Below are 14,607 nucleotides of genomic sequence, written 5' to 3'. Positions count from 1 at the left end.
TAGTGAAGTATTTTTCAAAGACTTGGAAATGTCATCATAAAAGCAAGCGTCTGTTCCCAGGGAAGGGATGGGGACTGCTTTGTGATTGGGGTAGCGGCTAAGTGTGGGTATCAGCCGTGTCCTATTTCTTGGCCTGGGCAGTGGTTACACTGATATTCACTTCATAACAATTAAGTTGTACCTTTATAGTCTATTTACTTTTATGCACTTTTTCAAATACATTTTAGATCACACAATGAAAAGGAGTCTGGTTTATTTGAAGGGCTTAAAAATGATTCTTGCTCAGGAGTCACACTGTCCATCCTTGTGAAAAGATAATTGATCTCAGCCTTTTTACTGACTTCTTGATGAAAGTGAAAGAGGAGAGTGAAAAAGTCGGCTTAAAGCTCAACATTCAGAAAACGAAGATCATGGCATCTGGTCCCATCACTTCATGGGAAATAGATGGGGAAACAGTGGAAACAGTGTCAGACTTTATTTTTCTGGGCTCCAAAATCACTGCAGATGGTGATTGTAGCCATGAAATTAAAAGACGCTTACTCCTTGGAAGGAAAGTTATGACCAACCTAGATAGCATATTCAAAAGCAGAGACATTCCTTTGCCAACAAAGGTCTGTTTAGTCAATTCTATGGTTTTTCCAGTAGTCATGTATGGATGTGAGAGTTGGACTGTGAAGAAAGCTGAGCACCGAAGAATTGATGCTTTTGAACTGTGGTGTTGGAGAAGACTCTTGAGAGTCCCTTGGACTGCAAGGAGATCCAACCAGTCCGTTCTAAAGGAGATCAGTCCTGGGTGTTCTTTGGAAGGAATGATGCTAAAGCTGAAACTCCAATACTTTGGCCACCTCATGTGAAGAGTTGACTCATTGGAAAAGACTCTGATGCTGGGAGGGATTGGGGGCAGGAGGAGAAGGGGACGACAGAGGATGAGATGGCTGGATGGCATCACCGACTCGATGGACGTGACTTTGAGTGAACTCTGGGAGTTGGTGATAGACAGGAAGGCCTGGCGTGCTGCGATTCATGGGGTTGCAAAGAGTTGGACACGACTGAGTGACTGAACTGAACTGAGTATATTTTTATGGAAATACAGTTGTTTTGCAATGATGTGTTCATTTCAGGCATACAGCATGGTGATTCATACACATGTATGTGTATTGTTTTTCAATAACTCTTTTGCATTATAGATTATTACAAAATATTGAGTAGAGTTCCCAGTGTTATCCAGTAGGACCTTATTTTTTACCTATTTTATTCATAGAAGTGTGTATATATTAATCCCAAACTCCTAATTTATCCCTCCCCTGGACTTTTTACTGAGTTACGATGTTTTGTTTAGCACAGTTTCCTTTCTTATTATGTTGCTGGAGACTAGAATTCTATTCCAAGAGTGCAACCTCCCAGTGTACTGAGCAGACAGTGGGGATCTGTGTTAGAGGGTGAGGAAAGCAGACCTCAAGTGAGATCCTTGCCAAACATAAACCAGGAGACAATGAAACAAGGGAGGGAGAGAAGATAGCAGATTACAGCAGATAGAGCTGATAGGGAGAAGGCTCCTTCTTGTCCTCAAAAAAAAAAAAAAAAAAAAGGAAGAAAGTAAAGTGATGTCTTTGGAAATGTTCTCCGTTTGCCTGCTGAAGGGGTCGTGGTGGACACTGCTATCCTCCATGCAACCCCCCAGGCACAGACCTGGCCCTGAAGGATGTGGCAGGGGGCAGTCCAAACCCAGCCTTCTGGAGACATCGGGAGGGCTGCCTCTGCAGAGAGCTTCAGAGCCGAGAGCCAGGACCAAAGCCAGCCCCAGCGCTTGTCCAGCTCTCCCCAAACTCACAGCCGCGCCTGCAAAACCACAGCTAGGCTGGAGGGAGGGACTTGCCTGAAATGCCTAATGTAACAGGTCTGAGTTGATGAAGGATGACTAAGATGGGTTTTTCTCTTTCCCCGCAGGGCTCTCCAGGTGTGAAAGGCAGCAGAGGACACAGGGGAGAGGAGGGAGAGCCTGTAAGTTTTGTGACTCGCCGCCCACCACACTCTTTCCTTTTCCATTAAAAAAGCTTTATTCTCCAGAAGGAATAGTGGGGTTTTGTTTATATGCCTTTTGAGTTTGAGGGGTGGGGTGGGTTGCCTTTTCCCCCCTTCTCTTTGTCTGCGTCACGAGGCACTTGCTGAATCTACTTTTGGGGGAAGAAGGGAGCAGAGTCTCCTATGTTGTGCCCGGCACATTTTTGGCGGGTGGCAAGGAACTGGGCACCCTCCCTCTGCCCCCGCGTAGGGTGAAGGCTGAGCGGGTGTCTCTGGACCGGCAGCCCAGTGCTTCCAGTGTGGAAAGAGAAGTGGGCAAAGCACCCCCAAATATGGTGTCATGGTCCTACGCTGCGCAAGGCTTTTGAACATCAGTCGTTGACTCCCAAACCGTAACTCTCTCTTGGTTCATCAATTAAATTATAAAAATGGATTTGGAGGAATGGAAACCACTTGGGTAGCTCCACTGGGATGGGAAAGTTCAGGAGGTATCCAGTTGTCTGCATAGCAAGTTGTGAAAGCACAGCCTCCAGCGTCGGATGGCCCAAGGCTGACCTAGACGTGAAACCTTAATAAGATATGTTAAGTTCTTGACCCTTGGTTTCCTGTCTGTCAACTTATAAATTTCTCTAAGACTATAGTTTACCCACCCTGTACCTGTGGAGGGATTATGGAGCTGACTGAGCCAGTCAGGATTTGAGTGAGGGGAAGAGTGTCACCCGCTGCCCGACTGTGAGCCTGCAGCTGGCTGAGTCCAAACAGCAGGGACATTTTGGTTCCTCTTATCACCTGCAATGCGGGAGACCTGCGTTCTATCCCTGGGTTTGGGGAGATCCCCTGGAGAAGGGAAAGGTTACCCACTCCAGTGTTCTGGCCTGGAGAATCCCGTGGACAGAGGAGCCTGGCTGGCCACAGTCCATGGAGTTGCAAAGAGTCAGACACAACTGAGCCACTTTCGTTCACTTTCACTTTCAGCAACCTGCGGCCATGGGTGAGGCCTCCTGCTTTTACTGCAAACAATCCTCATTAAAAAGAAAGAAAGCAAAGCAGTGAAAGGAAAATTGCCTCTCCTCTCACCTACCGGGAGGGAGAGAACTAAGTTCACTGCTAGTATTTATCCACACAGCAAACCACGAGCACCTTCTGTGCACCCAGATCTGAGCCAAGCCTCCAGGACACAATGGGGAAAGAGACAGTTGGGGATTCCAGCTCTCAGGAAACACAGTATTATTCTTTTCTTGCGACTCATTTTATTCTAGCCCTTGTGAGTGCATGCGTGCTAAGTTGCTTCAGTCGTGCCTGACTCTTTGCGACCCCATGGACTGTGGCCCACTAGGCTCCTCTGCTCATGGGATTCTCCAGGGAAGAATACTGGAGTGGGCAGCCTTTCCTTTCTCCAGGGGATCTTCCCAACCCAGAGATTGAACCCAAATCTCCTGCATTTCGGGCAGATTCTTTACCATCTGAGTCACCAGGGAAGCCCATTCCAGCCCTTACCTGTATTTTAAATATTTCCAGGAGAAGCTGGACTAATGAGAGATGCACAGGCCACTGACCTTGGGTGCGCTTCCCTGTGTGGATGTTCTAATTTGGGGGTTCTTTAACTGGGGAGTCCTTCCTGTGAGCACTGGCTTGAGGCAGTGTCACTTCTGATTAGCTGCTTCTGCTCAGCTCCTGTCCCCTGGAACCAACTTGCTTCTCTGCCATGAGCATGGTGATTTTTCCAGGATGGTTGGGGCCTGGGCAAGATGTCAGGGCCAACATGTGTCAGGGGAACATTTGAAATGTGGCTGCAAGTGATGTGACTTCAGACCTTTAGCTGTGCTTTCTGTTGAGGGCAGGGAAGCAACTGAGCTCACGTCACATGTTAGTGTGGTCTCGGATCTGTACAGAAGCACTGAAGGGAAAATGTTTGAATCCAGGGGAAAAACAGACTTAACGAACCAGTGTGCAGGGGATTTTGCTTTAACTGGAGCTCAGAGTGCCCTGTTCTGGCTTCACTCTGGAAGAGTAAACGGCTGGCAGCTTTCTGGCAAAAGAATCACTATGGATATCTGTTTGGGTACCTTTCCCTAGGGAGCTCGAGGAGAAATTGGACCCCAAGGAAACAGAGGGAATGCAGGATGTCCAGGGCAGCCAGGTCAAAAGGTAAATGTTTCATTTTAAGTTCCCTATGGCATCTTCTGTCTCTCCTCCATTCCCTCTCTCTTCCATCCCTCCTCCCACTTTCCCTGTCTCTAATTATATGTTAGTTTCTTCCTCTGCAGATTAAGTCTCTTTAGTCATTTCAAGAAATTATAAGCATTAATTAAATTCCACCCATAACCTTTCTGTGGCTGTATAACCAAAAGTAACTAAAGGAATACACAGACACTCTTAATGGAAGCAGCCCCTTCCCACCTCAATAGGCTGTGAATCCACGTTCGGTCTTTGACATGCCAACGAGAGATATTTAATCTTTTACAGGGAGCCAGAGGATTTTCTGGATATAAGGTACGTGTGGTTACTTCTCAGTCAAATTTGACTTCCTTAATTTGCCATTAGGTGGCAAAGATCTGCCTTATCTGTCTTTCAGGGAGAACACGGAGATGATGGGATTGATGGACTGGATGGGGAAGAGGTAAGCCATTTTTCTTCAAGTGCCACAAAATCATCATCAGATCAATGTATCTCTTTAATGGGAATTTCGTTTGCTTTGTCTTCTTTCAGGGCTTTCATGGACTTCCTGGGAAAAAGGGAGAAAAAGGTGATCCAGGTTCCCAGGTAACACTTTTTCATACATCAAAGAAGGAGAATTTGGCATTAGAGGTAGTCTTAACTGTAGTGTGTCAGAGGTTAGGAGGAAGAAAGTGGACATCTGACTGGCATACAGTGAAGCCTATTACCACTGAATAGATGGTGCATCCCCATTTGGGGCAAGTGGGTAACTATGCGATTTTCAAGAATTTCCAAGCTAGAAAGATCCAAGGCTTGCAAGAACCTGTGAGCAAGAATCTTTTGCAAGATTGCAATCTGCTTGCAAGAATCTTTTCGGAAGTCTGCAAGTGAATCCATTTGCCGGTCAGCAATTTGTTTTCTTTATTGCATCCAAAAAAAAAAAAAAAAGCAAGAGAATGAGACAGAATTATTTTGGTGGACTTGATATAGCAAATCACAATGATACATACATATATATATACATGTTTATTTATTTTCAGTTCACTTCAACACTCATTAATGTGTGCCTCTTTGGTTCCAAGCAGCTCTCCTTTTATGTTCTGATTCACTTATTTATTAAATACTTTGAATACCTGGCGTGCGTCAGGCACTGAGTTATGTACAGAAGACTCAGAGATTAACCAGACTGTCCTTGTCCTCAGGGATCCTTTGGTGTGGTTGGGAAGACAGAGATATCAGTAGCTAATGGAACGCAGGATGTGGTTGGGATCATGTTATAGGCGACTGTGTGGTCCCAGAGAACAGTGGGGAGGGAGTGCAGGAAATCTTTCTGGAGGAAATGATCCCTGAACTGAAGATGAATAGGAATTAGCAAGACGTGGAGAGGGGGCATTCCAGACAGAGGGAGCGGTTTTTTAAAATTTTAATTGGAGGCTAATTGCTTTACAATATTGTGGTGGTTTTTGCTATACACTGACATGACTCAGCCATGGTGTACATGCATCCCCCATCCTGAAGCCCCCTCACCTCCCTCCCCACTGCATCCCTCTGGGTTGTCCCAGGGCACTGGCTTTGAGTGGCCTGCTTCATGCATTGAACTTGCACTGGTCATCTATTTCACATATGGCAATATACATGGTTCAGTGCTATTCTCTCAAATCATCTCACCCTCCCCTTCTCCCACAGAGTCCAAAAGTCTATTCTCTTTTGCTGTCTTGCATATAAGGTCATCGTTCCTGTATCAGTGCTTTTCTTTCTGACTTCACTCTGTATAGTAGGCTCCAATTTCATCCATCTCATTAGAACTGATTTAAATGTGTTATTTTTCATGGCTGAGTAATATTCCATTGTGTATATGCACCACAACTTTCTTATCCATCCATTTAAGCAAAGACACGGAGGCTTGGGGGGGCCCTGAAAGTTGTTCTGCCTGTTATGAGCGTTAGGGTTCAGATGGAGGGAGCTGGGGTTCAAAAGGAGTTGGGAAGAGCTGGGAAAGGCACTGGTGAGCCAAGGAGAAGCCGTCTGGATCACAATCATTGGGAATGTGGAGCCTTAAAAGATTTTAAGCAAGGAGGTCACAATCCAATTTGCATTTTTAGAACTATTGCATGATGGTAGCGTGGAGGATGTGTTGGGGATGACATAGATGCAAGGCAAAGATGAGAGGTGGATCTGTAGTAATCAGGGTGAGAAGTGCTGAAGCCTTCAAATGAAGCAACAGACAAAAGACACATTAAGGATGTAATAGGGTCCAGGCTGGAGTGAGGTCCTGGCGTGCAAAATTTACTGAAGCACTTATTCTCAGAGTGATGTAGAGTGGGTGCCTGCCCAAATGTTGTACCCTTGGTATCTTGTTTGTCTCACCGTGGCTCTGGCTCCAGGATGTCAGATTTATTCAAGTTAACTAAAATGAAAACTTCTGCTCTCCTGTCGTGTGCTTGACGGCCATCGATGGCCAGGGGCTAGTGTACTGGAGAGTGTGGATGGACAACCTCTCCATCTCTGCAGAAGGTTCTAGAGGGCGGTGCTAGACCATGAGAATTTTTACCTTTTCTCAGCCTCATTATAAATAGTCCTGACCGTAGGTTTCAAACTGGGCTTGGTTCTGCTTGAGAGGCTGAAAAGAATCTAGCTGGGAGAGAGGAATGTGAATCATTTCGTCTGATGGATTTTCTCCCCTACAGTCGCCACAACACTTGATATTTTAACACCCTCCTGCAAGCTAACTTGGAGCTCATTTTATTTATTTTTCTTTCAGGGCAGCCCAGGTTCCAGAGGCCTCCCTGGGGGATATGGGGACAAGGGTTTCCCAGGGGATCCTGTAAGTTTCTGGGGCCCAGATGGTCGTGAATTGTGTAGTTACTCCACATTTCCTGTCTTTTTTTCTCTTGTGTTTCCTCTCACTTGTAGGCAAACACATGACTTGGGAGGGGTGTAGTAGGTATTGACTGAGGCTTATTTGGTTGAGGTAAGCCTGCATATGGTCTGGGCTGATTATATATAAAAAACTCAGAGATGGGAACAAAAATTCCATCTTATTCATTTTCAGACTTTCAAGTTCCTTTGGGAACGAAATTTCCATAATTTTGCTTACTGAGTTTTCAATCCTGTAGATTCCCTCATGCAGACTCGATTACAGGGGAGTCTTGCTACGTCTTTGAGTGAGTGTCATGGGCCTGTCTGGATGGGTGCACTAGTGAAGCTGCCAGTATAGAGGAGGGAGAACCACTGTGAGCTCAGCTAGCACTCGTAACTCTTCATTTCTCACTAAGCCTCCTTCAGATTTACTTTCATCTTTAAAAAAAAATTGTGTTTCAAATATGGAGAATTTTCTCCCACCTCTCATTATTTAGCCCAGATTAGCTTAGTTCTTGAACATTGTACTATTTTGAGAAAAAAAAAGGCTGATATTTCTTGATTCTAAAGTACTTTTTAAATCTTCCTCTAGGGTAATCCAGGACAAAGCAGTACCATCAAAGGACAAAAGGGCTCCAAAGGAGAACAAGGAAGACAAGTAATTGGATCTATTTAATGTATATGAGTTGATTAATTCTGTTATGGAGCTGAGGCTTTCTTAAAGCCTAAATTATTTAGTAAAATACATAACCCTTTTTTATAATTGAACAATCACTCCTAAGTTTAAGAGAGCCTTATTTTCTTAAAATCAGGCATGCCTGTAGTAGCTAACATCTCTATGGGGAAAATCATCACATTTCTGGCAGGTGATATTATTATATGGGGAAACTACTCATAGCAATGCATGTTGTGATATCATTTTCCTCTTTAATACATGTATACCCAATAGGGTTAATATGCAGAAATATTCTGGCATGACGCATCTGTTCAGTTTAATGGTACTTGATGTTGTTATGCTGATGCCTTTGTCACTTCTTCAGAATCTTTTGCCTTATGATCTCGGGGGAACGATTTTCTTTCCAGGGTAGAACCGGGCAGAAAGGGACGCAAGGCAGTCCTAGCTCCAGAGGGAGCAGGGTAAGTATTTCCATGGACATTTATTGTCCCTCCTTATCACCTGAAGATGCCACAGAGGCATTCAGAATATGTGTCCCTGCAGTCAACTGATCCAAGAGTCCTATCTTGACACTGTTGTCATTCGGGGTCAAGATAGCTCAGTTGGTGAAGAATCCAACTGCAATGCAGGAGACTCCCGTTCTATTCCTGGGTTGGGAAAATCCACTGGAGAAGGGATAGGCTACCCACTCCAGTATTCTTGGGCTTCCCTTGTGGCTCAGCTGCTAAAGAACCCACCTGCAATGTGGGAGACATGGGTTTGATCCCTGGCTGGGAAGAGCCCCTGGAGAAGGGAAAGGCTACCCACTCCAGTATTCTGGCCTGGAGAATTCCATGGACTGTATAGTCCTTGGGCTCACAAAGAGTTGGACACGACTGAGCAACTTTCACTTTCACAATTCTTTGTTTTGAGGGGCTTTCCTATGCATTATATGATATTTTGCAGCATCCCTGGTCTCTACACACTAGAGATCAGTAGCACCCACTTTCCTGAGTTGTGGCATCCAAAAATGTCTGCAGATCTTGCCAGATTTCAGTCGAGAATCATGATGGGCGGCAAATTGCTCCTGGTTGAGAAACATTGTGATGGTGTGTTTTCCCCTTTCCACCTTCTGGAAGCTTTTAAATGCCTTTGGAGAGAGCCAATGATTTTCATATAAAAATCCTCCTCCAGTAGCTCAGCCTCTTTGAGCTTTTTAAAGAACATTAAGAAATATATATCTTCCCTGGTCGCTCAGAAGGTAAGGAATCTACCTGCAGTGCAGGAGATCCGGTTCAATCCCTAGGTCAGAAAGACCCCCTGGAGAAGGAAATGGCAACCCACTCCAATATTCTTGCCTGGAATAATCCCATGGACAGAAGAGCCTGGCTGGCTACAGTCCATGGGGTCGCAAAGAGTCGGACATGACTGAGCGACTAACACTCAGATATACTCTCTTCCTCTTCGTATAACACCAGTGGGAAAGATACATCACAGATAATAATAAATTCTTCCTGAATAAACCAGAACATTGGCGATTAGGGCTGAGCCAGTGGCAACCTTGAGATGCTGCGCACATTTCGTGTGAGATCAAGCTGAAGACAGAAATGTTGGATCTCCCCTTCTTTTTAAAGAACAGCCAAGAAACCACTTTCCCTTTGTGGACTACTGAAATTAGAGAGTATGTTTATAATGTATTAGAAACCCACTCATCGTGCACTCAGACGGAGATAGTAAAAAGAAATGACATACAATATCCTAGATTTGGTCCTGGGTTTTGGTCAAGGGAATACTGGAAACACTTGGCTTCCTTTTCTGTTATAAATTTGGAATCTTCCTGCCACTTTGAAAGCTGTGGCTTTTGCCTCTCTCTCTGGGAGAGATAACGGGTGAATGTTTTAATTCCTCCTGCCTTTGTTTATCTTGACTCAGTTCTTAAGGGAAAAGGTCTCCCGCTGGATGACTTAGGCCTCCCAATGCTACTAGTGAAATTCTTTGGGACGTTGCCCTCCTCTCCACACAAGATAATTGAAATTAATCAGAGGAAGCAGGAGATCAGCAAGATGAACCAAATGCTATAAATCTTAAAGATAAACATGTAGTTTTGTTGGTTTGAAACAGCTTTATAGCAGTCACCATCAATCAGCACCTTTTAAAAAAAGAGGTGGTGGAGCCAGTTAAAGGATTACTACTTGGACAAACCAACCATTGACTTTAAGTCACTGCATAGACAGGCGGCTCAGCTTGTTTCTGCCATCCTCACCTACTTCCCCGCCCATCTCCTCCTCTAACCTCTTTCCTCTTGAATTAAACAAGGCAACATGGATGGATATAAAGCAGTGGCTTTTCTACTTCTCTTTCACCTTTCCAGTGAAGGCTAGAATTCTCTCTGATGGTCAGAGGATCTTAAATGGATGACAAATGCTAAAAACACAAGCAAACCTAAGACATCTCTTGGGTGACACAATTTCAATCTATTTAAATTGAATTGCTGCCCCAGCTCTTGAGAAAGCAATGGATCTGTGTACTAAGAACCAGACCATTTGAAAACATGTTCCAGGCCCATTTGGGGGCTTCCGTGGTGGCTCAGATAGTAAAGAATCTGCCTGCAATGCAGGAGGCCTGGGTTCAATCCCTGAGCCAGGAAGATCCCCTGGAGAAGGAAATGGCAACCCACTCCAGTATTCTTGCCTGGAGAATTCCATGCACAGAGGAGCCTGGTGGACTATAGTCCATGGGGTTACAAAGAGTTGGACATGCCTGAGTGACTAACACATTTTTCTTCCAGGCCCATTGCCTTTGGCCCATCAGGCACAAGGAATGCTTATAGATAATAGTATTTATACTTCTAGAGCATCTAATTTGTGCCTGGTCCAGTTCAAGTCATTTTCAAATATTAATTTGTTTAATCCTCGTAACAAATCTATCAAGTAGAAATTATGATTATAGCCATTTTACAGATGAGAAAAAGCAAGAGACCCTGGACAAACTGGCCAGGATTAGAACAGGTAGTGAATGTCGGAGCTGGGGTTTGAACCAGGTTGTCTCACTCCTAACCAGCCAGGCTCAGGTTCATTGTGCAATTGCTCTGTGCCACCCAGGCTTCAAAGAGCAAGGCTGAGCTCACAGCCATCTGACTTCTGAAGACACATCCCTAACCATTGTGCTGTACTGTCTGAATACAGAAGGAATGCTATTTTATCCTTGCTTTTTAATGGAGACAGAATTACGACATCATGAAAGAGTGACTTCAAACTTTATTTACTGTTCTTCTCCACTTTCAACTGTCAAGAGTTCTGTGAGTCACATCAAACAGCTGACAGATTACAAAGGGCAGCTTCTCTCAATGGGTATTTGCACTTTATAAGCAAAGAGTACCTAAATCAAGTACTCTAATCGTGGAGGAATTCTAATCGTTAGCCAACCCGGTGGAGGGGATATTTGGTCAGGTGGTTTATTCTAAGAAGATTCAGGAGCTGGGCAGTTGAAAGAAACAGCTGTTCTGCAATCGTTTCATGGCTACCTTTCCAAATGAATGTAGGAAAAAAAATATTTTTAAGTATTTGTTTTGGACATGAAGTAATCATAGTTTTTTATCACCACACAAAGTAGATTGATAGGTGAGATGTCCCTCCGGAACTCAGTGAGGCAGAGCTGGGAGGTGAGCGGTGAGGACAGACCTCATCATAGCTTTTCAGGAAAAAAGTTAGGATCTGGGGCTTGGATATCTTCTTCTGGCTTAGCCACCCTCTGGAAAGCAGAGATAGCCACTAGGTGGAGAGCCTGCCCTGGCAACTTGAAGTTGCTTCTGGAGATGTGCAGCTGGATTTTGGCTTCAGGCCAGCTTTTCTCTGACGACCCTAATGGTGGCATTGTACCAGCACATGGACCCCATTGGCCATGTCCCTCTTGGAGAATTCCATGGAGTCTAACCCCTTGGGCCCACGAGGGGCACTGTGTGTCATGATGTTTCACTCTCCCCTAAGATATGATCAGGGGCTGGGACAGAGAGCAGAGGATATGGCACAGCTTGTGCTCAGGCAGGAAACCTCTGATCAGCAGACAGTACTTTGTGGGATTTGCCAGAGTGGGTGGGCATCAGACAGGTGCTCTGGGATGATCTGATTCTCCAAACAGCCTCCCAGATAGTTGCCAGGGTTGTTAGCCTAGAGCTGAGTCTGTAATGACTTTTAGATTGGTTTGCAATCAATCCCCCAAATGTTAGTTAGTAATTAAGTGCCTGGTGTGTAAGCTTGTCTTTGGAGAGGGGCTCGGGGAAGTCATTTCTACAAGCTGCCTGTTACTCTGTCTGTCAAGAGCAAGAGAAGTCGGATTGCCTCTAAGTAGTCTCCATCTAGACACCCACTCACTAACCCTCTGTCTTTTCTGATCCAGGGAAGAGAAGGCCAGAGGGGAGTCCAGGGTGCCTTGGTGAGTAGCCTTTCTCTCCTGTCCTCTATGGGAGGTGGGGCCAATGAGCTAGCATTTGATAAGGGTGCTGCAGGAAGTGCAGAGCACTGGATATGAGCCCTCCCAACTGGTGGATCCAGTGTCCATCAATTAGGCTGCCAGACATAGGACAGACCTAGAGTAAGGCACGCCTCCTTCATGAACACCTCAGAGACAGCGGACCTGCACAGTTCTGCAGACTCTGCTGTTCACACACCCTGGGCTTCGACTGCAAGACAGTGAAATTCTGTTTTAGAGTAAGCAATGGCCCGGAGTTCAATCCTTAGACAGCATGGAAGAGTACAATCCTAGGCCAAGAGGGGCACGATCCAAGTTAGACAAGACAGTTTCAGGTACCATGCCGTGGAGTACTAGTACTATGAAGAGAAAACCTATGTGGAAACTGTGTGAAGAGAATCTTAACCCTGAGAACTCATCCATCAGGGGGAACCGGGCACACCTGGACCTCAAGGTGAATCAGGAGCTGAAGGATTGCAAGGATCACAGGTGTGTTGGATTATTTATAATACTGATGATAATGCTGCTATTCTGATGGGAAGATGTAGTTCTGTATAAAAATAAAGTTGCCCCTGCCCTTCTCCTTGGTACATGTCTCAGGGATTCTGCATTTCCTTTTGCAGGTAGATGACTTTGCCCCATTTTTGCAGCTCACTGATGAGGAAAGCTTGCTCTTGTGTGTACCTGGCATTGTGTCTGCATTTTAATCATAATGAATTATTGAGACCTTAATACTTTGTCACTAATCAGTATCCGGATCAACAAATTGGTTTTACTTAAGTGAGATCCTGAACACAGACTCCCATAAAGGAAAGTTAGAAATTGGCAACTGTTACTCACCTCTTCTGAAGCTAGCTCTACAAGAGATGACAGTGCTTCCAGATATCACTGATAGGGCTCCATTTGAGGCATCTGCATTTTCTCTTAGTCACATCATTAGTGAGATGGGCATTGGAGTTGGAGTTGCGATATCTCTTTCTTTTCCATGTCAGAAATATGCCAGGGTCACCCAAGAGAGTGGCTTTAGCACAAGGGGAGTTGGTCACCTTGCTATTCTTTGGAACTCTGCATTCAAACGAGTATATCTTTCTTTTTCTCCTTTGCCTTTTGCTTCTCTTCTTTCTCACCTGTTTGTAAGGCCTCCTCTGACAACCATTTTGCCTTTTTGCATTTCTTTTGCTTGGGTATGGTCTTGATCACTGCCTCCTGTGTAATGTCACGAACCTAGACGATCATTCACCTAGAGCCAGACATCCTGGAATGCAAAATCAAGTGGGCCTTAGGAAGCATCACTACGAACAAAGCCAGTGGAAGTGATGGAATTCCAGTTGAGCTATTTCAAATCCTAAAGATGATGCTGTGAAAGTGCTGCACTCAATATGCCAGCAAATTTGGAAAACTCAGCAGTGGCCACAGGACTGGAAAAGGTCAGTTTTCATTCCAATCCCAAACAAGAGCAATGCCAAAGAATGTTCAAACTACTGTACAATTGCATTCATCTCACATGCTAGTAAAATAATGCTCACAATTCTCCAAGCCAGACTACAACAGTACATGAACCGTGAACTTCCAGATGTTCAAGATGGATTTAGAAAAGGCAGAGGAACCAGAGATGAAATTGCCAACATCTGTTGAATCATAGAAAAAGCAAGAAATTTCCAGGAAAAAAGTATACTTCTGCTTTATTGATTATGCCAAAGCCTTTGATTATATAGATTACAATACAGTATGGAAAATTCTGAAGGAGATGGGAATATCAGACCACCTTACCTGTCTCCTGAGAAATGTGTATGCAGGTCAAGAAGCAACAGTTAGAACTGGACATGGAACAACTGACTGGTTCCAAACAGGGAAAAGTACGTCAAGGCTGTATATTGTCACCCTGCTTATTTAACTTATATGCAGAATACATCATGCGAAATGCCAGGCTGGATGAAGTGCAAGCTGGAATCAATATTGCCAGGAGAAATATCAATAACATCAGATACGCAGATTATATCACCCTTAAGGCTGAAAGTGAAGACGAACTAAAGAACCTCTTGATGAAAGAGGAGAGTGAAAAAGCTGGTTTAAAACTCAACACTCAGAAAACTAAGATCATGGCATCTGGTCCCATCACTTCATGGCAAATAGATGGGGAAACAGTGGAAACGGTGGATGACTTTATTTTCCTGGGCTTCAAAATCACTGCAGACTGTGATTGCAGCCATGAAATTAAAAGACACTTGCTCCTTGAAGGAAAAGCTATGACCAACCTAGAAAGCATATTAAAAAGCAGAAACATTACTTTGATGACAAAGGTTTGTCTAGTCAAAGCTATAGTCTTTCCAGTAGTCATGTATGGATGTGAGAGTTGGACTATAAAGAATGCTGAGTGCTGGAGAATTGATGCTTTTGAACTGTGGTGTTGGTTAAGACTCTTGAGAGTCCCTTGGACCACAAGGACA

General features: G+C 44.5%; 1 protein-coding gene across 1 annotated transcript in view; it reads left to right on the top strand.

The window, feature by feature from the left end:
• The window catches only part of COL6A5 (collagen type VI alpha 5 chain), a 159,361-nt gene that overhangs the window by 64,314 nt on the left and 80,440 nt on the right, over nt 1-14,607 (top strand). The window contains exons 13-22 of the mRNA XM_024997170.2: nt 1,948-2,001; nt 4,099-4,170; nt 4,489-4,515; nt 4,598-4,642; nt 4,732-4,785; nt 6,941-7,003; nt 7,631-7,696; nt 8,122-8,175; nt 12,089-12,124; nt 12,587-12,649. Coding sequence (XP_024852938.1) covers nt 1,948-2,001; nt 4,099-4,170; nt 4,489-4,515; nt 4,598-4,642; nt 4,732-4,785; nt 6,941-7,003; nt 7,631-7,696; nt 8,122-8,175; nt 12,089-12,124; nt 12,587-12,649 — 534 coding nt within the window. The remainder of the gene's footprint in view (nt 1-1,947; nt 2,002-4,098; nt 4,171-4,488; nt 4,516-4,597; nt 4,643-4,731; nt 4,786-6,940; nt 7,004-7,630; nt 7,697-8,121; nt 8,176-12,088; nt 12,125-12,586; nt 12,650-14,607) is intronic.

This window comes from Bos taurus, chromosome 1, assembly GCF_002263795.3.
Source record: "Bos taurus isolate L1 Dominette 01449 registration number 42190680 breed Hereford chromosome 1, ARS-UCD2.0, whole genome shotgun sequence".
Lineage (NCBI taxonomy): Eukaryota > Metazoa > Chordata > Mammalia > Artiodactyla > Bovidae > Bos > Bos taurus.
The sequence above is the reverse complement of the archived record's forward strand: the minus strand, read 5'-3'. Positions and strand labels throughout refer to the sequence as shown.